Source organism: Macaca thibetana, chromosome 1 (genome assembly GCF_024542745.1).
Source record: "Macaca thibetana thibetana isolate TM-01 chromosome 1, ASM2454274v1, whole genome shotgun sequence".
NCBI classification, from domain to species: Eukaryota; Metazoa; Chordata; class Mammalia; order Primates; family Cercopithecidae; genus Macaca; species Macaca thibetana.
This window is the reverse complement of record NC_065578.1, coordinates 114,834,980-114,861,798: the sequence shown is the minus strand read 5'-3', so window position 1 is coordinate 114,861,798 and position 26,819 is coordinate 114,834,980. Positions and strand designations below refer to the sequence as shown.

The 26,819-nt window shown below is 40.8% G+C and overlaps 2 protein-coding genes across 4 annotated transcripts in view; one reads left to right on the top strand and one right to left on the bottom strand.

Annotated features, from left to right (window-relative positions):
• The window catches only part of NGF (nerve growth factor), a 1,213,865-nt gene that overhangs the window by 944,623 nt on the left and 242,423 nt on the right, over positions 1-26,819 (top strand). The gene's annotated exons all lie outside the window — the stretch shown is intronic.
• LOC126951410 (elongin-C-like) lies at positions 10,651-12,423 on the bottom strand. Its single transcript, XM_050785515.1, has 3 exons — positions 12,282-12,423; positions 11,074-11,303; positions 10,651-10,764 (listed from the first exon to the last, which is right to left on the bottom strand). The coding sequence occupies exons 1-3, from the start codon at positions 12,421-12,423 to the stop codon at positions 10,651-10,653; spliced, it is 486 nt and encodes a 161-aa protein (XP_050641472.1).

The following is a 26,819-nucleotide window of genomic DNA, read 5'->3' as shown; positions in this document are numbered from 1 at the left end:
ACAACTTCTCTTCATCTCCCTACCACCTTTTCCAGCCTTTGGAAACCATCATTCTACTCTCTACCTCCATAAGATCAACTTTTTTTAGCTCCCGCATTTGAATGAGTGCATACAAAGTCTGTCTTTCTGTTCTTGGCTTATTTCTCTTAACATAATGATCTCTAGTTCTGTCCATGTTGCAAATGACAGAATTTCAACCTTTTATTATGGATGAATAGTATTTTATTATGTATAGATCACATTATCCATTTATCTATTGATGGACACTTAAACACTGATTCTCTATCTTAGCTATTGTGAACAGTGCTGAAATAAACATGGGTGTGCGGGTATTCCTTTGATACACTGACTTCCTTTCCTTTAGATAAATACCCAGTAGTGGGATTGCTGGATCATAGGGTAGTTAATTTTTAGTTTTTTAGGAAACCTCCATATTTTTTCCATTATGGCTATACCAATTTACATTCCTATCAACAGTGTATGAGAGTTCCCTTTTTTCCACATCCTCATGAGCATTTGTTATTTTTTTTGTCTTTGTAATAATAATCATTCTAACTGGGGTGAAATAATATCTCACTGTGGTTTGGATTTGCATTTCCCTGATGATTAATATTTTGGGGCATATTTTCATATATCTGTTGGATATTTTGTATCTCTTCTTCTTTTTGGAGACAAGATCTCACTTGCTCAGTCACCCAGGATAGAGGACAGTGATGTTATCACAGCTCACTGCAGCCTCAAACCCCTGGGTTCAAGCAATTCTTCCACATTAGCCTCCAAAGTCCCAGCCCCACCATTCAGTATGATGTTAGCTGTGGATTTGCTATATATGGCCTTTATTAGGTTGAAGTAGTGTTAGTCTGTTCTCACACTATAAAGAACTACCTGAGACTGGATAATCCATGAAGAAAAGAGGTTTAATTGAGTCAGTTCTGCAGGTTGTACAGGAAGGATGGCTGGGTGGCCTCAGGAAACTTACTGCCATGTTGGAAGGCAAAGGGAAAGGAAGCACCTCTTAACCATGGCAGAGCAGGAGAGGGAGAGAGTGAACAAGGAAGTGCTACACACTTCTAAGCAACTGGATCTCACTTACTATCATGAAAACAGCAAAGGGGAAATTCACACCTATGATCCAATCACCTCCCACCAGGTACTTCTCCTAACATTGGGAATTCCAATTTGGCATGAAATTTGAGTGGAGACACAAAACAAAACCATAGCAGGTAGGTTCCTTGTATGCCTGAATTGTTGAGAGTTTTGATCAGGAAGTGGTGTTGAATTTTATCGAATGCTTTTTCTGTTTTTATTGAGAGAATCATAAGGTTTCTGTCCTTCGTTTGTTGATATGATGTATCACACAACAAATTTGTGTGTATTGAACCATCCTTGCATTTCTTGGATAAATCCCACTTGGTCATAGTATATTATCTTTTTGATGTGTTGTTGAATTCAGTTTGCTAGTATTTTGTCAAAGGTTTTTGCATCTGTGTTCATCAAAGATATTGGCCTGTCGTTTTATTTTTTATTATGTCCTTATCTGGTTTCAGTATCAGGGTAATGCTAGCCTCATGGAATGACTTAGGAAGAATTCCCTACTATTCTTCAGATTTTTGGAATAGTTTGAGAAGAATTGGTGTTAGTTCTTCTTTATAAGTTTGGTAGAACTCAGCAGCAAAGCTGTCTGGTCCTGGGCTTTTTTGTTATTGTGGGATAATTTTATTACTGATTCAATATTATTAAATGCTATTAGTCTGTTCAGGTTTTCTATTTCATCCTGGTTCAATCTTGGTACATTTTATGTATCCAACGATTTATCAATTTCCTCTAAGTTTTCCAATTTGTTAGTGTATAGTTATTCATAATGGTCTCTAATGGTCTTTTGGATCTCTGTGGTATCAGTTGTAATGTCTCCTTTTTTCTGCTTTTATTTGAGTCTTCTCTCTTTTTTCTGTTACTCTAGCTAGTGGTTTATCAATTTTTTTCTTTTCAAAAAAAACACAATTTTTTATTTAATTAATCCTTTGTATTTTTAAACTTTTTTTGTAAGAAAATATATTTGAAGCCTTTATTTACAAAAGCTCTAAAAACAAATAACACTCTTTGTTTTGTAAATAATCTTTTGTTTAAAAAGGATTACCCAGTTACAGCACTGTAATATCATGAATAAAGAATGTACAAGGGAGACAAACCAATGTGGCTAACATTTGGAGATTTGCTAATATTACTGATTGAAGTGTAGATAACACACATCATAACTTGTAGTCCGTCATTTCAGGGTAGAGTTAATGATTACCAAAAAGCCTTCCTACACATGCTCTGGTCTGGTCACATGTTCTGCATGGCTAAATATTTCATAATCTCTTTTGTCAATATATATAAAAATAGATTGCAAAGATATACACACACTAAAAAAACAAGCATTACACTCCTCAGGTAATTTTATTAGCTCTCTCTATATATCCATATATATATATATGGATACGTATATATATTGTATTTTGTTGTTTTGTACCAAATTTCTTCATTATTTATCTTTGTAGCAACTATGAAAGCACAATTTTTGTCTTTAATTTGGTACAAAATATACCTAAAGACTTGTTATCTTTGGATTTTAATAAAATTGATTTGTGTAACCAACAAATCAAGAGCATCATAAGTATGGCTACAAAATGAAATAAAATAAAGGGTAAACAGTGTTGGAATAAAAGGAAGCAGATCAAGGGAAGTGTGCTATCATAAAATAACTGTAGCTTCAACATCTTGAGTACCAGTTTCCTGACAGATACTAAACATCCAATCACAAAGAATTTTTCCTGAAGGGTGTAAAACTGGTTTGAAAATTCTTCAGTCACAGAGCAGCCTACACATGCCAATTAGAAACTGACAGACACTAGAAGCACTTGGAAGATTCAACGCTGTGTACAGAAACAGCAGTTATTAAGCTCCTCAGTAGTTTCTTGTCTTTCTTTTTATTGGTTTCACTGTATTGACAGTTGCACAATGAATGTGCTATATTCTGTGGGTCAAAAACAAGTAAATACTGTGTAAAGTTGGCAGATGGTCATTTTTCCAGCTAAGAAAAAGAGAAAACAAAATTTCTGATAAAACAGAGGTTTTGAGTCAGAATCACTCTCTAAAGTGCAAAATTGATGGTTCACAATCTCAAATAGCTAAAATGCCTGTAGAATGGAATGGAGAGATATGAAACAGGGAAATAAATTACAGTCAGTGCTAGTTAATTTAGGAAAAGGGAAAAATAAACCAAACTCGAGTAGGTAAAGTTTATCAAAATATTCAATACGATGTCTCTTTCCCCATTAAATTATATTAAATTAAGGCCAGATTTAACCTGACTGTGTTTCTTTTTCTTAAGATCTGAGATAGGAATGGTCATACTTAGTACTGAAAGGCAGACAATAAAATGGGCCATGAAAGGTGGGGGAAGGTACTGTCTGTTGTTCAAGGGATTCAACAGAGATAAAATCTATATATAAGCATGTGTGTAGCTCGAAATAAAATAAAAATAAAAGGACTGTTTCATGTCATGACTGTTTCCAGGTGTGGTTGCAAGACCTATTAGAGAATTCAGGAGCGATCCTGACTATCAATATCAACTATTGGGGTGTAATGTAGACTTGTTAAAGATAATTCAACTAGGACTGACATTTATGAATGAGCAAGGAGAAAACCCTCCAGGAACTTCAACTTGGCAGCTTAATTTTAAATTTGATTTGACAGAGCACATGTGTTCCCAGCACTCTATAGAGCTACTAACAACATCTGATATCTAGTATAAAAAACATTGGGAGGAAGGAATTGAGACCTAGTACTTTGCTGAACTTATGACTTTGGGAGTGCTCCTCTATGAAGGGGTCAAATGGTTGCTATTTCATAGCAGTTATGACTTTGGCTATAAATAGATCCTTGAGGTGCATTGTTAGGTTGTTTATTCGAAATTGTTCTACCCTTTTGATGTGGGCATTTATTGCCATAAACATCTCTCTAGGCACTGCTTTTACTGTATCCCATACCTATGGGATATGGGTATATTGTATTTTCATTTTCATTTGTTTCAAGAATACTTTTGATTTACTTCTTAATTTCTTCATTGACTCCATAGTCATTTGGGAGCATGTTGATTCATTTCCATGTACTTGTACAGTTTTCCAAGTTCCTCTTGTTATTTATTTCTGGTTTTATTTCACTGTGGCCAAATAAGATACTTGATATAATTTCAAGTTTTAAAAATTTGTTGCAACTGGTTTTATGGCCTAACATATGGTCTACACTGAAGAATGTTCCATGTGCTGCTGAGAAGAATGTACATTCTGCATTTGTTTTATAAAATGTTCTGTAAATGTCTGTTGGGTCCATTTTTCTAAAGTGCACTTTATGTCCAATGTTTTTGTTGATTTTCTTTCTAGGTGATCTGTACAATGCCGAGAGTGAAATGTTGAAGTCCCCAAATATTATTGTATTGTAGTCTATCTCCCTTTAGACTTAATAGTATTTGCTTCTTTATGTATCTGGGTGCTCCAAGTTTGGATATATATATATGTGTGTGTGTGTGTGTGTGTGTGTATATATATATATATTTATAAATATGCATGCATTTATATGTAAATAAATTTACAAAAATATACATGTACAAAATGTACAAAAAATATAAAAGATATATATTTAGAATTATTATATCCTTTTGCTGAATTGATCCCTTTATCATTAAATAATGACCTTTTTGTCTCTTTTTACAGTTTTTTACTTAAAGTCTATTTTATCTGGTGGGAGTATAGCCCCTTCTGCTCATTTTGAATTTCCATTTGTGTGAAAATCTTTTTCCATTTCTTCACTTTTAGTTTATATGTGTCTTTACAGGTGAAGTGAGTTTCTTATAGGTAGCATATAATTGGGTTATGTTTTTAATCTGGTCAGCCAGTCTACAAATTGTAAGTGGGGAATTTAATCTGTTCATGTTCAAAGTTGTCACTGATAGGTGAGGACTTATTTCTGTCATTTTGTTAATTGTTTTGGGGTTGTTTTGTAGATCCTTTATTCCTTTCTTTGTCTCATATTGCTTACTATTACAGTCTGGTGGTTTACTGTAGTGGTAATGTTTGACTCCTTTCTGTTTCTCATTTGTATATCTGCTGTACCAGTAAGATTTATACTTTCATGTGTTTTCATGATGGTAGATATCATCCTTTCACTTCTAGATATAGGACTCCTTAAGCATTTCTTGAAGGATCAGTCTAGTGATGATAATTTCTCAGTTTTTACTTGTCTGTGAAAGGCTATTTTAGCTCTTTTAATATAGCATAACATTTTTTACTAGCCTGTAAAGTTTCTGTTGAGAAATATGATGTTAGCCTGATGGAGATTCTGTTATATGTGACTTGATGCTGTTCTCTTTCTGACTTTTGAATTATTTCTTTCTCTTGGACTTTTGACAATTTGACTATAATGTGCCTTGAAAAGAACTTCCTGGGTTGAATCTATTTTGTGATCTTTGAGCTTCCTATATCTGAATGTCTACTTGTCTTGCAAGACTTGGAAAGAGTGTTAGTCCATTCTTTTGTTACTATAAAGGAATACCTGCGACTGTTAAATTTATAACAAAAAGAGGTTTAATTGGCTCACAGTTCGGCAGACTGTACAGAAAGCATAGTGCCAGCATTTACTTCTGATGAGGCCCTCAGGAAGCTAACAATCGTGGCTGAAGGTGAAAAGGGAACCAGCATGTCACAAGGCAAAAACGAGAGCACGAGAGAGAGGGGGAGGTGCCACACTCTTTTAAACAATCAGATCTTGTGTGAACTCAGAATGAGAACTCACTCATTGTCTTAGGCTGTCCTTGCATTGCTATAAAGAAATACCTGAGGCCAGGAACAGTGGCTCACTCCTGTAATCCTAGCACTTTGGGAGGCCACAGGGGGTGGATTGCCTGAGCTGAGGAGTTCGAGACCATCCTAGGCAACTGAATTATAAAATACCAAAATTAGCTTGGTGTGGTGGTGTGCGCCTGTAATCCCAGCTACTTGAGATGCTGAGGCACAAGAATTGCTTGAACCCAGGAGGTGGAGGTTGCCGTAAGCTGAGATTGTGCCACTGCACTCCAGCCTGGGTGACAGAGTGAGACCCTATCTGAAAAAATATAAAGAAAAAAGAAATACTTGAGACTGGGTAATATATAAAGAGAAGAGTTTTAACTGTCTCACAGTTCAGCAGGAACTACAAGAAGCATGGTGCTGGCGTCTTCTTGACTTCTAGGGAGGTCTCAGGAAGCTTACAATCATGGCTGAATGCAAAGGGAGAGCAGGCATGTCACATGGCGAAAGCAGAAGCAGGAGAGGGAGAGCTGTGAGGAAGGTGCCACACATTTTAAAGGACCAGATCTTGTGGGAACTCACTATTACAAAGACAACACCAAGCCATAAGGCAAATACCTCCTAGGCCCCACTTTTGACACTGAGGATTACATTTCAACATGAGATTTGGCGGGGACGATCATCCAAATGATATCAGTAAGTTTTCAGCTATTATTTTGTTAAATGGGTTTTCTATGTCTTTGCCTCTATCTTCTCCTTCTGGAACTCTCAGAATTTGAATATTTGGTCACTTTATGGTGTCCTATATGTATGTCATGCAGCCTTTTCAGTCCTTTTCTTCTTTTTTATTTCCTTTTCTTCTTTTCTTTCTTTCTTGTTTTTTTTTCTTTTTTTTTTTTTTGGCGGGGGGGATGTCTGACTAGATTACTTCAGAAGACCTGTCTTTGAGTTCAAAAATTCTTTCTTCTGTTTGAGCTAGTCTGTTGTTTATGCTCGCAGTTGTATTTTTTTATTTCATTGATTGATTTCTTCTGTTTTAGGATTGATGTTTGTTTCTTTTCAATAATATCTATGTCTTTTTTGAATTTCTCATTCAGATCATGAATTATTTTCTGGATTTCTTTGTATTATTTATCTGTGTTCTCTTGTATCTCACTGAGTTTCTTTAATATTATTATTTGGTATTATTTTTCAGGCATTTCCTAACTTTCCTTTGAGATCTGTTACTGAAGAATTATTGTGTTCCTTTGGATGTGTCATGCTTTCTTAGTTTTTAACGTTTGTGTCTTTACACTGATGTCTGTGCATCTGGTGTAACATTCACTTCTTCCAATTTTATAAATTGGCTTTCATCGGGAAGATTTTTTACTTATAGATTTATCTATAGTGTTGGTCAGGCAGAGTGCTTCGGCTTTGATTCTGCACATGTGCAGTAGTGTAATTTCCATGTGATTTCTTCAGTGATAATCAGCATTAGTGAAATTTGTGAGTTCCTCAGTGGCTTATACTGCAGTCGTTAGTGAAGGTTATGATGAAGCTTTTCTGGGCATGGGAATATTAGGTGGGCTGATCCTCAGGCACCAGTGGTGGCAGCAATGGGCAGAAAAGGCTGTTCTCAGGCCCCTGTTTTCAGTGTCCACAGGTGCTGGCAGTGGTGAGTGGGGTGAGCCAGTCCCTAGGCCCATGGATAATGTGTGTGGACGCTGGTGCCAGCTGCATCAGGTGGAGCAGATCGATTCCCAGGTCCCTGGAAGGTGAGTATGGTACTGGTGGCCCATATATAATATATATATGAAGGGGTGGATCCCTCATGGCTTGATGCTGTCTTTGCAATAGGGAGTTCTTATGAGGTCTGGTCATTTAAAAGAATGTGGCACCTTCCCTCCCCAACCCTCTCTTGCTTGCTCATGCTTTCACCATGTGATGTGGTGAAACACACACACATACCCTCACATGTGTGTAACATATGTATTACATATATATGCAAACATCTGTCTATATATGTTACATATTTATATATGTAGACATCTATTGCACTGGGACTGATGAGAAGGCTGTAGAACATGGTTCTGGGATGATGCGATGAAGCAGCAACCAGATGATGTCATCAGGGGCCCAGGCTCTGTCGGCTTTCCTCTGCTTATCTCCATGGGTGGCCTTTACCAGCTGGCTTTTCCTCTCATGGTGCATCAGGCAGCATGTCATTACGTAGCACACTACTTGGGGTCTCTTGTCCTCTGGCTTCTGGTTGGGTTTGACAAATAGAAGACTTTAGCAGAAGATTTAAAGAGTGAGCATGGGCCTGAGAATTCCCACAATCTGTTGTCTATAAGCTGGAAGGCCAGGAAAGCTGGCAGTGTAATTTATTCTGAGCCCCAAAACCTAAGAACCATGGAAGCAAATAGTGTAAGCCCTGGTCTGAGTTTGAAAGCCAGAGAACCAGGCACGCCTATGTCCCAGGGGCAGGAGAAGATAGATATCCTAGCTAAGACAGAGAGTGTGAACATTTGGGAAGAGATATTTGTATTACTATCAATTTTCTACAATTTAATCTCTACTTAGATAGCCTAGTTAGGCAATCAAAGGCATACAACCCTATAGAATCAGATCATCCCTGAAGGCCCTACTAGACAAGGCCAGCGTTTCATGGAAGACACTGCTAGTGATTACTTTTCTTCATTTTCAAATCTTTGACAAGTTTTTCTCCCTAAGAAGCTAGGATGCTTTTGGAAGAGTTAACATGTATGTGTGTATGTGTGTGTGTTGGGGTGGGGGTGGGTATTTATGTATCACCAATTAGACCAGATTATGAAAGCCTTCTCTGGCATGCTAAAAAATCTGGGCTTTACTCTGTGAAATAATGAGGTTCTGAAACAGGGAAGTGACATGATCACTATATATATTAAAGTGATCACTCTAGTATCAGTGGAGGATAGTTTCAGAAGAAAGAGATGGAGGTTGGGAGTCCAGTTAACAGGTTGGTATAACGGTTCTGAAAAAGAATAACCAGATAATTCAGTAAGGGGATAAGATGAAGAGTTTAAGGGGTAAAACCAAGGTATTGGTTTAAACAAAAAGTTTAAAACCAAGGTAAAAACAACCACACTTGGCAAAGCATTAGGTTTAGGAGTCCAGGCATAGGATGTATCAAAACTACTTAAGATTTCTAGCTTGTAGCCATTGTTGGAGTCTGGGAATACAGGAGGATCTGTAAGTTCCAGAAAAATAAATTTGGTTTTAGACATACTGCATAAGAGAAGACCTAGAAACTTTCAGTAGCAACATCTAACAGATAGTTGAAAATATGGGTGGGAGTTAAGGAGAATGGTAGGTGCTGAGAATTAGGTGTTAAAGCCACATGAATAGATGCATTACCTAGTGAGTAAGAAGAGAAGACAGTGGAAAGTGAGTACTGGCAAAAAGGAAAAGGAGCTCTTGAAGGAAGTCAGAAAACAGTGTTCACCGAAGGAGGAGCATAATGGAATAGTTCTTTCCTCTGACCCTTCATTCTACCACTTGGAAATTTATTACTGCAAAGGTTTGTAGGTCTAGTCCAGTGAGACAGAATTCATGCTTAACAAGTTAGTCAAAGCAGATTTGTTACTGACAGATAAACAGGAAAAAAAAAAAAAAAAAAAAAAAAGGAAACCAAGAATTTGGTCCAGCAAGGCTCAATACAACTTTCCAGGGCAGGTGGAGCCTTGTCTGCCCGTGTTCCATGTCACTCTGCAGCTGGGAGACCCTGCAATCGCTCTGCCATGGGTTTTATACCCTGAGCATTTCTGGGCTCACCGAACACAAGGATTTCAAAACATCCTGTTCTAGTAGGAACAAGGGCAAAGTTTGGGTTGTTCTGGACAGTTCCACTTCATCCCAGGACACTGCATTCTGTAAGTAACAAGGGAGAAAGCTAGGTTGGCCAACACTGTCTGGGTACCTGTCCTCCTAGATTAGCATGCACTACTTTTTTGAGAACTATTTGTTGCTATCTCTCTCTTAACCAACTGCATTTCCACTGTATAACTCCTCTAGCATGGAGCCTTGAACACACCTGCCATTCAATGCATGTTGAGTAAATTAATGAAAAGAACTATGAAACATAAAGGACATTAGAGAGAATTGCTAAGCCACGTAGGATAAACTGAGAAAATGGTCCACTAGAAATGTCTAAAGAGAAACATCAGACCCAGCTAGAAAACTGTGGGATTGGGGTACAGACACCCCAGGGAGGCACCAATAAAGATGGGGACAAACAACAACTAATGCAATTCTCCAGCAGGCTGTCAGAGTCTGCTGGAACGATGATGTCAGCAGGTGGCCACAAGCCAATGAATTGCCTTTTCATCACTTGTGTAGTGTCGATCCTTGCAGGGAGGCTCCCTTAGAAAGGAACTAAGGCTCCTCCTTCTGAGTCTGCCCACCTGGTGAGATCATTGATTGCCCAGAGTACTGACTCATTATCACCAATGAAGATGGAATGGTATCCAACTCACCAGGAAACTTAAGTTCTTACTTTTGATTTCACCCTTGTGAACAAGAAGATTATTAGATTCTTGGTCAATGTAACAATTTACTCACCCTCTATTTCCCTTGCCTGTTCTGTTACCGATTGATGCCCTTCTCACTTTACAGTCATTGTCTAGCACTTTAGAAAGCAGATATGAAGATAAAGAAACTTTATGTTACATCATTTTATATTCTTGGTTTCATAATTTAAAACAGCGTTTTAAAGTAGGGATTTTATATTTGTTGGTTGCCAGCTTTCTGCACTGTTGCATTGCTCAAAGGTTAACTTTTGGTACTTTTAAAAATTATTATAATTTATTTAACAATCTAGGAAGTTTACAGTCATCAGCAATTCTGGTGCAATCTGAGGTGCAGTTGCGAATCTGAGAATCTCTGTGGGGCTGTTAGTGTAGTGAACCTTGTATGTAAAATATATTCGTACTTTTTTTTTTTTTTTTTTAAGACAAGGTCTTGCTCTGTTACCTACTCTAGAGTGCAGTGGTGTGATCATAGTTCACTGCAACCTTGAATTCCTGGGCTCAAGGGATACTTCCACCTCAGCCTCCTAAGTAGCTGGGACTACAGGTGTATGCCACTGCACCCAGCTGATTTTTAATGTTTTTTGGAGAGACGGGGTCTCACTCTGTGGCCCAGGCTGGTCTTGAACTGGGCTCAAGCAATCCTCCCACCTAGGTCTCCCAGACTGCTGTGATTATAGGCTTGAGCCAGAGCATGCAGCTTCCATGCATACTTTTGATAGCACTTGTGAAGAGATTTCTCTAAAACCGACTTCATTGATTTCATTTTCAGCAAACTGACCTGGGTCACTCAACATAGCCTTTATTGTTATTGATGTTACTGCATATTCTCTTTTTACAATAACTTTGTGACCAACAGACGATATCAATTTGACATACACGGCATCAGGGCCTTCACGGTCACCATAGGTTTTTTTCCTTCCCTCTATGAGTTCTTATGAAATTCTACATTGCTTCACCAGGAACGTTAGTAGTCAGCCTCACAGCCACTGCAGCTGCGTCCATGTGCACTGCCACAACCACTACTCCAGGGCTGCCCCCATACTCCCAGCTGCCTGCCGCCATGAGTTCCTGACTGGGTGCTTTATCCTTGATGTCTGCCACATTAAAGCCATGGGAGCCAGGGGTGGGCCTGACGCATTCAGGTGACATAGTCCGCCTTGGATGAGAAATAACAAATTCCCCATTTTATTCTTCTAGCAAAGGAGCAGTAATAAATTACCTTTTTAAACATTCTTTATTTAATACTCATGATCCTAAGTAGGGCGGAAAACATAATAAACATTGAAGCAGCATTTGCCAAATATGTCAAATCTCATCCCAAACATCAAGACCAAATATTTTAAATTCCTAGCAGATGGCGCGTTTATTTAGAGGTTCCCATCCCTTTTAACTACAGAGATCTCTTTACAATGCCAGACAATTTAATGGATTCTCAGAAGAGTATCTGAAGTTTTAATGAAAATTCTGATGATTGATAAAACTTCTGATGAAAACCTATTAGGGATTCAGTAACTCCTTTTTTTTTTTTTTTTTTTTTTTTGAGACAGGGTCTCGCTCTGTCACCCAGGCTGAAGTGCAGTGGCACGATCTCAGCTCACTGCAACCTCCACCTTCCGTGTTCATGTGATTCTCCGGCCTCAGCTTCCCAAGTAGCTGGGATTATAGGCGTGCACCACCACACCCAGCTAATTTTTGCATTTTTAGTAGAGATGGGTTTCACCATGTTGGCCAGGCTGATCTCCAACTCCTGACCTCAAGTGATCCACCTGCCCATCTCGGCCTCCCAAAGTGGTGGGATTACAGGCGTGAGCCACAACGCCCAGCCTCAATAACTCCTTTACATGAATTTACGAATTAATTAATTACAACACTGTAGATTGTTACATTGTTTGTCCACAGAAAATCAAACCTCCTGGTTCAATTTCTTGCCACATTAATTCTGGACTTGACTCTGTTAGCACTGTGACCAAGGGGACATCAGTAAACCTGACACAAGTAGTGACTTGATAAGTACTTGCGTACTGGGGTTTCCTTTGGAACCTGGCTGCCATTACGTGAGGAAGCTGATCTAGTCTCCTTGAGGATAAGCCATCAGCCCAGTCACCAGCTTCTCTGCTCACTGAATGCAGTTACATGAACGATCCCAGACAAAACCAGCAGAACCACTTAGTAGATGCAGAGAATTCTGAGAAATAAAAAATCGTTGTTTTAAACCATTAAGTTTTGGTGTGTTTTGTAACACAGTATAGATAACTGAAATATAATGGCATTTACAGAATTTGAAATATAGCAGTATATAAATGAGTAAGTGAATTACTTTTTCACTCATTCATTAATAAATATTTTTTCCAGGGCCCAGTAAAAGCACATTGTCCAGTCTACCCTAAAGGCTAGCTTTGCACAGGATCTATGGATCCTCTGTAAAAATTCTGTGGCCTCAGAAAATCTGAAATCCACAAATAGAGAAGGAAGTCCCAAATTTGAATAACATTCTATATGGAGTAATTTCTTTTCTTTTCTTTCTTTTCTTTTCTTTTCTTTCTTTTTTTTTTTTTTTTTTTTTTTGAGATGGAGTTTCCCTCTTGTTGCCCAGGCTGGAGTGCAATGGCACGATCTTGGCTCACCGCAACCTCCACCTGGGTTCAAGCGATTCTCCTGCCTCAGCTTCCCAAGCAGCTGGGATTACAGGCATGTGCCACCACGCCTGACTAATTTTGTGTTTTTAGTAGAGACAGGGTTTCTCCGTGTTGGTCAGGCTGGTCTCAAATTCCTGATCTCAGGTGATCCTCCCACCTCGGCCTCCTGAAGTGCTGGGATTACAGGTGTGAGCCACTGTGCCCGGCTTTATATGGAGTAATTTCAAAGTTTAGATGAAATCCAGAGAACTATATAACAGGAAGAGAAACCTAGTGTAAACTGTGGACTTCAGTTAATAATATATCAATATCTAGATTATAATTAATAATATATCAAATTAGTTAATAACAGAAACTAATAATTTAGCTAATAATATATCAATATTGATTTGTTTATTGTCAAAAATGTACTACAATAACGGGAGATGTTACTAGTGGAAACTGCTGAGGTGGCAGGGGAAGAGAGGGAGGGGAAGTCTATGGGGATTCTGTACTCTGTTCGAGTTGTCTGAAAAAATAAAACTGCTCTAAAATTAAAAACAACAACAACAACAAAAACTACACCCACCTTCACCCCCCACAACAGGTCTATGATGCAAGCCAACATATTACTTTGGTAGTTTGAGCACTGGTTCGTAAACACTGAATTGTGTTTTTGTACCTGCCTGAGTAAATCATTTTTGCTTTGCTCTACTATTTTCTGTACTGTGAGTTCTGGTCCAAGCAGTCTGTGTTGATGTGGACCTTTACAGTTTATAAAGTGCTCTTCATTTTGCAAGTTCTTTCATGTACATTATCTCACTAAACCTTGCAACAATCCAGGGAGATTGTTTGTTCCAGGTCCCTTGGTGCAGACATACCCATGAAGGGGCAGTGCAAATCTGTCACCACTGCTAGACAAAGGATTTTGAACACAGATCTTTCAAGTGGTTGAATGTTTTTATAAACTTGTGTTAAAGATGATGCCCTCATAATCTTCAATCTCATAAAGATGAAGAATGACACATTAATAATACAATTGAAAAGGTGATACTCATTTACACATGGAATTAATGCTTTTTCAATTAGAATTTTAGGTCAATTTCTGTTTTGTTCTCTGGAAGTTTTAATTAAGACAGAAAAACTTTAATATCTCACACCCCTCACAGGAACCATTAAAGGTTTGGATTTTTCTCTATTTTGAGGCCCCTGTTCCCCCAGGGATATTTTAGCAAGAAGAATGCGATTCAAAGATTTCCAGATGTTACTTCTTAGATGTGTCTCAGCATGCATCTATAAACCATCTGGTAGTAGCAACAGCTGGATTGGGTCCAAACATAAATGTTCATGCAGGTAAAGGGGTCCTGATAGAAAAAATTGAACTGATCAGTGGTTTTTCAACTAAGTTTGTGATACTGGTTAATTAGTTGTTGAAATGATCTCTCAGTAGCCAAGACAGGCTTTCAAAATTCTGCAGTCAGGCTTCCTGCATGTTTGAGGGGGTTATTCCTCACCTGTATTAAATTTAAAATCTGTGGCTGAATCAGAAATTATTTGTATTTAGTCTCACAGGATATTTAAGTGGTCTACAGAATTCCTAACATTGCATTCACAAATATTCAACACCCTTGCAACTTCATACTCTTTCCAACCAGTGAAAGGAAGGGTTGTCCCCGAAATGTGCTGGGGAGCAGGGTGAACACATTTAGTAGGTCTCTGGAGTGTACACCTTGATCTTCAAGCTTCTTCTGACTCAGGAAACGGCAGTAAACATAAGTGAGTGGCAAGATTCCCACCTCCTCCCCTCGTTCCTGGAATGAAAGATTATATCCCTCAGTCATCTGAATCTGGGACCTCCAACAGGGTAAGATCATCTCATTAACTCATCTCCTGTTTTTTTGGAAGTTGTGATAATTATGCCAAGAGCTGAGCTGAGCTTTTCCTTGCTATAGATCAAATTTTAATACTGCAAATTAACAAAAATGAAGACAATTTATAGAAAGTATTAAAATTCATAACAACTTTTGCAGGAAGAATATTCAATCTGCATTTTAAAAAAGTACTTCCAAGCACCTGAAAAGTAATTGATTTCCAATTTAAAAATGGTAATAGCAGACATTTATTAAGTACTCACATGTTAGATATTTTACTAATAATTTGTAGAGTATCTAATTACCACAGTGAACCTATGGGTTCTCTTATTAATCCTAATTGTATAGACAAGAAAACTGAGCCATAGGGCATTAAAATATGTGCCCAAATGAACAGATCTTATAAATGACAGTTGAAATGGGATTTTAAATGAGGTAGCTGATCCTAGATCACAGACCCTTGAACAGTCAATTATTCAATTATAATATCACACAATTTTATTGTCATTAATTCATTCATTCAACAGAAGCTTCTGAAGTACTAGAGAGTCACAGTTCAATATGGCTCAGTCCCTCCTCTTAAGAAGTTTGCAGCTGGTGGATGAGACCAGCAAATTAACAATGGAAAGACAGAACAAGACATGCAACAATAGATAAATACATAATGTGTGCTGTGAAAGTACCAGTGGGGTTGGTACTTTCAATAAAGTACCAACAATAAAGAAGGCTTCTGAGAGAAAAATTCACTTTGGGAGGAGTCTGTGATGGTTATGAAGAGAAGAGGTGAAGGGCTTAGTAGGAAAGTGCAGAAGCATGAGATAGCCATCTGGGAGCTTCCCTGGACTTTCCCATCTTATTTCCTGTGACTTTGAGTTTTATTCATTCTGTAATCTGGGGAAGAAATAGGAGGACTTTAAGCAGGAGGGCAGAGGGTACAGTTGGAGACAGGATCAGAATGTATTTTAGAAGAAAGTATTTGGAGGTTGGGTGTGGTGGCTCATGCCTGTAATCCCAGCACTTTGGGAGGCTGAGGCAGGTGGATCACTTGATCTCAGAAGTTCGGAACCAGCCTGGACAACATGGTGAAGCCCTGACTCTACCAAAAATACAAAAATTAGTCAGGCATGGTGGTGTGTGCCTATGTTCCCAGCTATTCAGGAGGCTGAGGCGGGAGAATCGCTAGAGCCTGGGAAGTTGAGGCTGCAGTGAGCTGTGATCACGCCACTGTGCTCCAGCCTGGGTGACAGAGCAAGACTCAGGCTCCAAAAAAAGAAGAAAGCATTTGGAAAGAATCAGAGGCAGGAGACTCCAGATAGTTGTTGTGAGAATCCAGGTCAGGTGTGGTGAGGGGCAGAATCAAACCAGTGGCAGTGGATGTAGGGGGGGTGGGTAAGAAAGAGGAGGAATAAGCAGGTCTTGGGACTTGCTGACTGTGGAGCAGAGGGGCTGAAGGAGTCATCCTTAGCAGTGTTCTCTATCTCAACATTCTCTCTTTGGATAGTGGTATTCATGTTTTCACAGCTACCTACCACTTCCCAGCTAGCCTCTCCACAGTAATCTCCCCACATTGACTTACTTCTTTCCAGCCTACTTTATGCTTCACTCCAAGATTGACACATTTCAAGTGTTCATACTAGGTCTTTCCTAGTATGAAAGTGTTCATTCTAGGTCTTTCTCAGAAATTCTTGGTGACTAAATTCAACCTATGCTTCCAAACCCACTTTTCACCACTTGAGAATTCTGCTTCTCTCACTTATCAGTGCAGGGTTCTTTGCTTCCTTCACCCCTCTTGCCTCTCACCATCCTCATCCTTAGTGCATTTTAGCATGATAAGGAATCAAAGCTACAAGAGGCAATCGGTTTCCTAGGAGAGACACTGGTTTGCCTGGTAGAGGCTGCTCTTTAATGAAAGCATAGCTCCAGGGACATGGGGCTTGGCAACCAAGGTTAAGAAGGTGGCAGCGAAGTTAAGCCAAGGTCCTAGAGGCTGAAGAGTCCAACAGGAAGGAGGAAGACTAGAGGGGAAAGAGACCTCCCAGTAACTCTTTGAGGAAAAGGCAGCTCTACTCCAAGGGAACAGTGAAGAAATATTTGTTCTGACTTCTGAATACCTAGTATATCCATGGTTGACACCAAGTTACGTCTTTCTGGAAATGGACTACAAGTTAGTATTTTCCACCATGACGGGTTGTATCAGTAGGACACTCCCGCCCTCTAATTAGATGGAACGGTTCAGAGTGTCCTATACACACTCCAGGCCTCCCTCCTTCTGTGTCTCTACCTATGCTGCTCCCTTTGACAGTCCTCTTTCACACACTGCTGTGCTCTGTCAATCCAAGCCAGCTTCAGAAGCCAGCTCAAGTGCCAGCTGATGCCAGCTGATGGATCACTGTCATAGCCCTGGGGTCGAATTTAGTATGAAAGCAAACAAAGTGTGTGGCAGTAGGCTGGGAGTGGGAGAAGTGGTCTGTTACGGATTTTGAAAGATTTAACAAACAATGCATCTTTGATTGGATCCCCACTCCTAAAAATGTTACAATACACATTCTGGAAATAATTGGGGAAGTATTAACATGAACTAGATAATAAACGATATTAAGGAACTATTAATTTGGTTACCGCATAATATTGCTGTAATCATATAAATAATGACAACTTTTAGAGATGCTTGATGAAGTATTTGAGAATGAAGAAACATTATGTCTGTAATAGTTTAGCAAATAGATATGTGTGTGTGTATACACATGTACATATTATACATACATATATATGCATGCATATTATAATATGCCAGAGTGCTAATAATTGGAACTAGCTGGTAGATTCTTCATTATGTCATTCATCTTACTTTTCTGTATGTTTACAAATTTTTATGATAAAATTTTAAAATAAAGGAGTAAAGAAATGACACCAGACTTCTTGGCTAGGTAGAGTTAAGAAACTAGGACTAGGATGGCCGGAGTCCCACCATAGTGTCAACAGAGTGGTTCTCGAGCTTGGGTGCAGGCTCCTCACCTGAGGCGATGCTATTTCTCTCCTTAATGGCGAGAAGGGAAAATGAAAGAGGACATCTTCATTTGTTTCACTTCAGAAATTCATTTAATAGTTGATAAAAGCTTGCTCTGTTCCAAATACATCCACACATGCTCACTTATTTAATTCTTACAATAATTTTGTGAAGTAATTTTTGTCCTTGTTATTCCCATTTCATAAGTAAGGAAAATGAAGCTCTGAATTTCAGTGATTTTCTTTATATCACAGAACTAGAACACATCAGAGTGAGAATTCGATCCCAGTTCTGCAGACTCCAAGTCTTGGATCATCCTAAGCCCTTGCATTGTCCTTTCCAAGATTATAAAGGTCAAAGCCCTCAGGCCAGAACCGTAAGCCTGTGGAGCTGGTCCTTGAGTGGATTCACGGGAAAAGCAAAGAGCCCCTACTTGGGCCATCCCAAGCATCCTTCGGGTATGATACTTTGCAAACATAGACCATCAGACATATCTGGAGGACTACGGTGTTTCCTTGCTTCATCACAGCATATCCTGAAATTGAGAGTTTGCCAACTGCAATGTATAAAAATGTTTGATGAACCCCTGTCTAGCCACTGGGTCAGCATGTACCACACAGGGACTCCTCTGATTGCACCAAGGAGGAAGTGCTATCAGTGATTTCCAAAAGCAGCAAGGAAATCCATCTGCAGTTGGGAGTCAGGTTCTCATAAAAGAGGGATTTCTGAATATGAGCAGACAACAGACACCTGACCACATCAAAGGGAAACAGACTTTTAGGCAGACGTTGAGTTGCGACGTTGGGGAATGATGACTGATTAGTGAACCACAGAGTGGGACATGCTGAGCTCCTCGACTGAAGCAAAGAGGAGCCGTGAGGCTGGAAGGTGAACCAAAGCTGGCGGGAGGCATGAAGTGTCAGGATCTATGAACATCTGGGGATGCTTAATCGAGAGGAAATGTAGACCTCCCACACAGTAGCACTTTTATGAGCTCTGATTATACACTAGGGTACAGAAAAAAATAACAGAAACTAGCACACTGGTAAATAAGAAAACTTCTTGATCTGTAAAACATGCTGCTTTCTCAAATCTTTCCCCTTCACACACCATATTTTAGAGGCAAATGATGCTGAGTGTATCAATGTGACAGGAAGGAAGCTAAGTGGGTATGTAGACATTGACAGCTCCTGAAGGGCCAAGGCAGATGGCAATGCCCCAGCCAGCTTAGTGTCCTGAGGCACTAAGGGGAGTGATGGCCTCAATGTTCCTTTGGGAAATCTGCAAAAATGTAATTCTGATCTTTCGGTCTCAGAACCAGCACATGAGTTGGGAGGGCAGGGTGGGAATGGAAGTTGAAAGATGATGGGGAGAGGGAGCAGGGCCTCAGCTCACTCATCCACTCACTCTTCATATTCATTCATTCAGTACAATGTGAAGGTGTGTATTCTGGAGTCAGGCACACCTTGATTAAGATCTAAGGCCTACAGCTTGAGAGCTCTATGAACTTGGGCAAGTTACTTAGTCTGTTTAGACCTCAGTTTCCTCCTGTGATAAAAGGAAGTCCCTGAATCATAGAAGTATAATGAGGACTAAAATTCACAGCCCAGTAACATAATAACACCGCTGAGTCTGGCAGGTAATGGGTGACCAACCGACATATGCTACAATTGTTGCTGTGTCTTTCAATAACCAGGTGACCAGCTCTGTGCTAGTTGCTCAGTGTATTAAGACGGTGGACTTGGAGACACAATTTTACCCTCCACATTGGAATGATACCTTGCTAAACTTTTATTCCAGGCCAATATTTTTCTTCCCTTCTATTTCTTTTCTTCCCACTTTCCCATATACAGAAAACTTCATGAATGAAACAGAGTTATGGTCAGAGAAGAGATGAGAAAATAGAAAACTTCTAGCATTCTGTTTGTACCTGGCACACAGTCGGCACTTGATGGTTGAATAAATAATGTGCTCCCAGGGGCCAAATTCTCAGGAGAATGAACATTTTTACCTAATTTTCTTGGTGTTTTCATTAAAATGCAGTCACTCATTTGGAATTCAGGGATTGTAGACTGATGGCTAATGGATCAGTTCTGGCCTAGCAACATGTTTTGTTTGATTTGCAAAGTATTTTAAAAATTGGAAAACGTCACATAAAAACCTGAGTTTCTGGCTTCTCCTGGAAAATGAGAAAATCTGGCAACCCCAGGCCTGCATTTCCCCCCGGGGAATGGTCAGAGGGAGTCAGGGAAGGGCGGCCCACGTTCCATGGCACTTTCCCTCCCTGTGGCCTTGGGCGCCACTGCCCTCTAGTGTATTACAGCCTTCTGTGGCTAGGGCACTTCCTCTCTTATGCGTATTCCAAGCAAGACAGTTTCACTAGGTTGTCTTGGTCATCTTGTGAGGGATCGCAGGTGAGGAATGTGGAGCAGAGAGGCCTCCTGGCACAGCCCTTTCTCAGCCCCACACTCACTCCCAGCCCTGTGCTCCTTCCCGGGGCCTCTCTGCCTGGGCTTTGAGCCTGGAAGACTGACTGAGATTTCACTTTCCATCCAGATATGTTGGCCCCACGTCAACACTGCCGACACCACCCTTCCTTTATGATTACTCCCCTTCTGGGCAACAAGAAAATGATCGAATGACAATTATTGTGGCATCTGATACAGGGGTAATTTCCCTCTGGCTAGCAAACCACACGATGGAACATAACTGCAGATTCTTCGCATACCTTCACCATGACTAAGAGTGATCCCACAGCCACGGCTTTCCTGATTCTGAGATCAGAGCATTCAAAGTGAAGACAGAGGGTGCGTCAGCATCACATAGTGCCGTGGCCTTCAAGCTTGCCCTGTCTTTTTGTTATCAATGATCAGTAGTACACTTTTATTTTTTCTCAAATGAACTCCAAAGAGACCTGATGAAACTACAGCTTACCTTGGTCCTCCATCCTCAGATCCCTGGAGGCCCAGAGAACCCAGATGGAAAAACACTGGCCCAGTTACCTCGTCTGTTTTACAAAAGGGGGCCTGAAGAGGGAACGAGACTTCTCCAGGCTCATGGAGGGAGTGAGGGACAGGGGGCACTCAGAGAGGTCTCATTCCAGGTCTGACGCCTTTCACCTGTGCCTGCTGTCCTGAGTGATAGTCTCAGAGTAGCACCAGCAGCCGGTCCTCTGGCCTGTGGCTCCTGCGAAGCAGATACGGCCTTCGCTTTGCAGCATTTGAGCCAGGTCCCTGTTTGGCTGAGTGACAGCACTTTGGCAACCATCACTCTGAATTTCCAGTTTCTGGCTCTGTCAACCCTGCTTTCTGCTGTCTCCATGGGACAAGCAGCCTCCATAGCGGCTCCCGGGGATCCTGCTGCCTTTGCATTCCCCTCCAGCACTGTCCCAGGGTTGGTCAGTGTCCTCACATGGCAGAGAGAGGAAACAAATTCTCTTAGGGAGATATTACTTCCACTCAGGTGGGCTGTGCCCTCATGACTTCATCTTATCCTAATCACCTCCCAGATACTCCGCCTCCTGCTATTGTCACATTAAGGGGCAGGGTTTCAAAATGTGAATTTGGGGGGACACAGGCATTCAGACCATAACAGGCATCCTTAGGAAAAATTCAAACTACAAGCAAAAATTATAAATGTTTGGCTTCCTACAGCTAAAATATGATTCTGAGGACATTAAGCGAAAGTTGGAATTAATCTGTGTTATTTACAAACATCAGAATTAACCAAACCATTATGTGTATAAAACACCTGCCTCCGGCCACACATACACATAACGTTTATCAGGATTTTTTTTTTCCTTTTTTTTTTGCCTTTTTAAAGAACTACATATGGAACCAAAGATAATTTTTTTAAAATTGAGATATAATTTACATATCAGAAAATCACCATTTTATTTTATTTTAATTAATTAATTTATTTTTGAGATGGAGTTTTGCCCTTGTCGCCCAGGCTGGAGTGCAATGGCACAGTCTTGGCTCACTGCAACCTCTGCCTCCTGTGTTCAAGCAATTCTCCTGCCTCAGCCTCCCGAGTAGCTAGGATTACAGGCACCCACAACCATGCCAGGCTAAATTTTTTAATATATATTTTTTTAGTAGAGATGGAGTTTCACCATGTTGGCCAGGCTGGTTTTGAACTCCTGACTTCAAGTGATCCGCCCACCTCACCCTCCCAAAGTGTTGGGATTCCAGACGTGAGCCACCGTGCCTGGCCGAAAATCACCATTTTAAAGTGTCCACTTCAGTGCTTTCTAGTGTCCTCATTATGTTGTGCAATCAACACCACTATCTACTTCTAGAATGTTTTTATCATTCCAAAAAGAAACCTCACCCTTGTGCCTCCTTCCCACCATTCCCTGGCAATCGCTACTCTACTTTCTGTCTCTGTGGATTTCCCTGTTCTAGACATTTTATGTAAATGGAATCACACAATATGTGGCCATTATGTCTGGCCCCTTTCACGTAGCATAATGCTTTCAAGGTCCATTTATGTCTTAGCATGTATCAGTACTTCATTCCTTTTTATTGCAGAATATTTCATTGTATGGACCTACCACATTTTGTTTATCCATGCCTTGGTTGATGGACATTCGGGCTGTTTCCATTTTTGTCTATTTTGAATAATGCCGCTATGAATATTTGTGTACACATTTTTGTGTGAACATATATTTTCAACTGCCCTGGGTATATATCTAGGAGTGAAATTGCTGGGTCATAGGGTAATTCTAGATTTAACTTTTTGAGGAACCACCAAACTGTCTTCCATAATGGCTATACCATTTTACATTCGAGATGAGTATTGTTAATCTAGCAAAGAGTTTAACAACTGGGCAAAAATGAAACATTAAACTATGCATAAAATAGCGATCTAGAAAAATTTGCATTGTATATTCAAGTCTCTACTTTTGACTTTTCATCATTTGCTATGTGGCTTCGCATTGCAGACTTACGTCAAACAGTTGTAGCTGAGCTTACTAGTTGTACCCTGATATCCATTTTCCCCTTTTTAGTAATCAATTTCTTAATTTTAAGCTGGTCGCTTCACTGCCCAAAACAAAGGTCACATTTTTTAGCTTCCCATGCAGCCAGTATGGCCATTGACTAAGTTATGGCAAATGATATGCAAGTAGAAGTTTGGTATGTGTCTTCTAAAAAATGCCCTCAAAGGGAGGAAACATGCCGTCTCTCCTCGTCCTTGCTCCTGCTGGCTGGAATGGAGATGGAATTGCTAAGGAGGACAAAGCAACAACGTTGACGATGCCTGAACCCGTAATAGAATTCACTAACCACGACCTGACTACTTCTGAACTTCTTCATGTGAGTGGAAACAAATTTGTGTCTAATTTAAACTTTTATTATTTGGAGTTTCTGGTTATGCAGCTGAGCTTAATCCTGAATGACCAAATTCTTAAGGGGTAGTGGTTAAAAGTACAGTATTTGGAGACATAACAGACCTGAATTCAAATCCTTGAAAGTAACTGGGTATGGTGGTATGTCCCTGCAGTCCCAGTTATGCAGGAGGCTGAAGCAGGAGGATCTCTTGAGACCAAGAGTTCAAGGCCAGCCTGGGCAACATAGTGAGACCCCCCCCATCTCTAAAAAATAAAGACAAAAACAAGTCCTTCCCTTTCCTTCTACTTGCATTCAATCACAGTCAAGTCCTATGGTTTCATCTTTTTACTCCCTCTCAAGTTTTTCATTCTTTCCATCTTCACCACTACCCCCAAACCACTACTATGTTTCTTCTGGGCTTCTAAAACAGCTGGCTATGTGGTCACTCATCTCCAATCTTGCCTCTCTTCCATGTGTTCTCCACACAGCACTCAGAATGATCTTCTTAAACTACGATCTGGTTCCTATCACTTTGCTTCAAACTCACCGATGGCTTTCCATTGATCTAAGGATAAAGACCAAAGTTCTCCAAGGTCTCGCAAGGCAGTCCGTTTTCTCTTTGGGCTTGTCTGGCTTTAGGCCCCTACCCTTCTGTCCATTCCAGCCTCACTGGCCTTCCTTCTGCTCCTTTAATAGGTTGTGCTGTGTCCTACCACACACTTTGCACAGACCAGCCCCTCGGCTGAGATTCTCTCATATTCTGTATCCTCCTGATCTAGATAGAATGTTTGTTAAATAAATCAATATATGACACCAACCGTGTCTAGCTGTATGAACTTGGCACTTAATGTCTCCATTCCTCAGTTTCATCATCTGAAAATGGATGTGATGACAGTGTCTACCTCCCAGGGTTCTTGTGAGTATTCAATGAGAAGATGCTGGTGAAGTGTGCTTAATGAATGTTAGTCGTCATCATCGCTGTCACCATCACTAAGGGTTCTCACTAACCAGGTGTGAGCAAGATGGTTGAACACCATTTGAAGAGACAAGGAGACAAGGAGACTTTCTTCTCCTGATCTCTCAGGCTCACAGGGGATAAAACCATGGCCCCCTGTACATGCCACAGGGAGGCAGAGGAGGCACGTGACTGACACACATGTTTATGTACCTGTAACTGATATGGGATTCTTATCAGCCATAAAGTCCCCATAAGAAGGGTAGATATTAGAGAGACAATGAAATCTAATGGGGAAAAGTCAATTAAGTTCATTCACGATTAAGTTCAGCTGAGTGTAACTGTTTTCTGTCGTCAGAAAAACCTGAATTCAAACACAAGCTCTGTCAACCCTAGAAAGTTATATATGCCCACTAAACGTCAGCTTTCTCATGTGTGAAATGAGGAGGATAATATAACTTACCTGACAGCACTGTGTTGAGGATTAAATGTGAGAATGCTCCATTGCTTTGTGTATAACAGATGCTCATAAACAGCAGCCAGTGCGAGTTACTGGCGAAGACCCCAAGCACTCTCCTATTTGATAAGCTTGCTCCTTTCTGGGGTGATGAGATCAGGGCGGTGGGCTGGGGTGCTGGCAGGCAGTGTTCAAGGGCAGCAGCAAAGGCTCATCCTGAGCAGCACCTCAAACCTAGACAAGCCAGGTGAGGACAAGCCCCGGGTCCCTGATGTCCCTGGGACCCGGGCCAGGGCCTGTGCTGAGCAGGGAAAGGAGAGTCTGTTGGTAAAGGTGGCCCTACAGGGCTCATCCCATAGGTGGCTGGCCTCTGTCCTGCTGAGTAGTACTCATCCCTGTGTTTGAGGCATGTTCACAGGGTCATTTCTTGTCACCTCTCCTAATTAAGGTTCATTCAGTCCCAACACTCACTATTTTCCTCCATCCCTCCACTCCCGCTTCCTAATTTTACCAGAACCAGTAATACATTCCAACAAAGCTGCCCCTCTGCTTTCTAGGTCGTGTTCCTGTAGGAAGGGAGAAGACAGATGATGAGAAACAAAGCTAATAGAGATCCACAGACCTATTCTTTGGGGGACAAGACAGGAAGACCCCCTCGCTCCCTGCCCTGAAGATTTTCACAGAGCCTGAAGCATCCTCCCGACCTGGCAAGCAGCCCTGCTGATGCAATTTGCATGTTAAAAAATTATTAAGAATTTCGAGATGGTGATAGTGGAGCACTGAACCAAGCACAAGGCCCTTCTAAGTGTAAGACCCTGTGGCACCTTGCAGGTCATGCCCAGGAAGCTGGTTCTGCCTTGCAAATCCATATTAGTGAGGCTGTCAAGTGAGGCTGCCAGATAACTTCCCTGGGAGTGAGAACTTCTCCTGAGTTGTGCTAATGGTTGGAATGGCAGTGGAAGGAGTGAAGGTGGAGGGTACTCATGGGCAAAACTTCTCAGAAGGCAGAGCCTACGTGTCTGAATGCCCATTTGCCTGAAGGGCCTAGGACTGAGCCGTTGTACGTGCCACCTTTCTGTGTGGGTGGTGTGTCCTCATGGGCATCCCCATTTATTATGGTGGGGTGGGAAGAACACAAGCTCTACTGCTTAGCAGCTGGGTGAGACTGCATCACCCATGGGGGTTCCCTTTCCTGCCTGGATTTTTGTTGTCTGTCATTTTCCTTTATCCCAGGCCTCCCCAGCCATGTGGAACTGTAAGTCCAATTAAACCTCTTTCTTCCCAGTTTCGGGTATCCCTTTATCAGCGCATGAACACAGACTAATACAGCAGATTTGGGAATGCTACCTCCCACTCACTCATATGTTGCCTCCCTTCACAAACACAGTGATCACGCACACACACACACACACACACTCTCATTTTTCTCCATCTACTTCAAGAAGGAGGACTCTGAACATTCCAGAGTTACAGAGGGCAAGCCAAACACAAGGCACATTCTGTACTGCAGATGGCGGATGTGGCACCTGATGGTAGATGATATGGTTTGGCTGTGTCCCCCGCAAAATCTAAACTTGAATTGTATGTCCCAGAATTACCACATGTTGTGGGAGAGACCCAGGGGGAGGTAATTGAATCATGGGAGCTGGTCTTTCCCATGCTATTCTCCTGATAGTGAATAAGTCTCAGGAGATCTGATGGGTTTATCAGGGGTTTCCACTTTTGCTTTTTCCTCATTTTCTCTTGCTGCCACCATGAAAGAAGTGCCTTTAACCTCCCGCCATGATTCTGAGGCCTCCCCAACCATGTGGAACTGTAAGTCCAATTAAACCTCTTTCTTCCCAGTTTCGGGTATCCCTTTATCAGTGCATGAAAATAGACTAATACAGCAGATTTGGGAATGCTACCTCCCACTCACTCATATGTTGCCTCCCCTCACAAACACAGTGATCACGCACACACACACACACACGCACACACACACACACACACACCCACTCTCATGGTTTTGACTTACCCAATTCTTCTCTGGAGACAAATTACAAGACCATTTAAAAAGGGAAAGTCAGAAGATGGTATGGAGTATAAAATCTTCCTTTCTGGGACAGCTCTCTTCCCATCTTCCCCCACCAAGTCTTTGTAAAATTCTACCACCGGTCCCAAAAAGAAAACTAAAAAAGTGAAACCAACCAGACAAAAGTTCCAGACT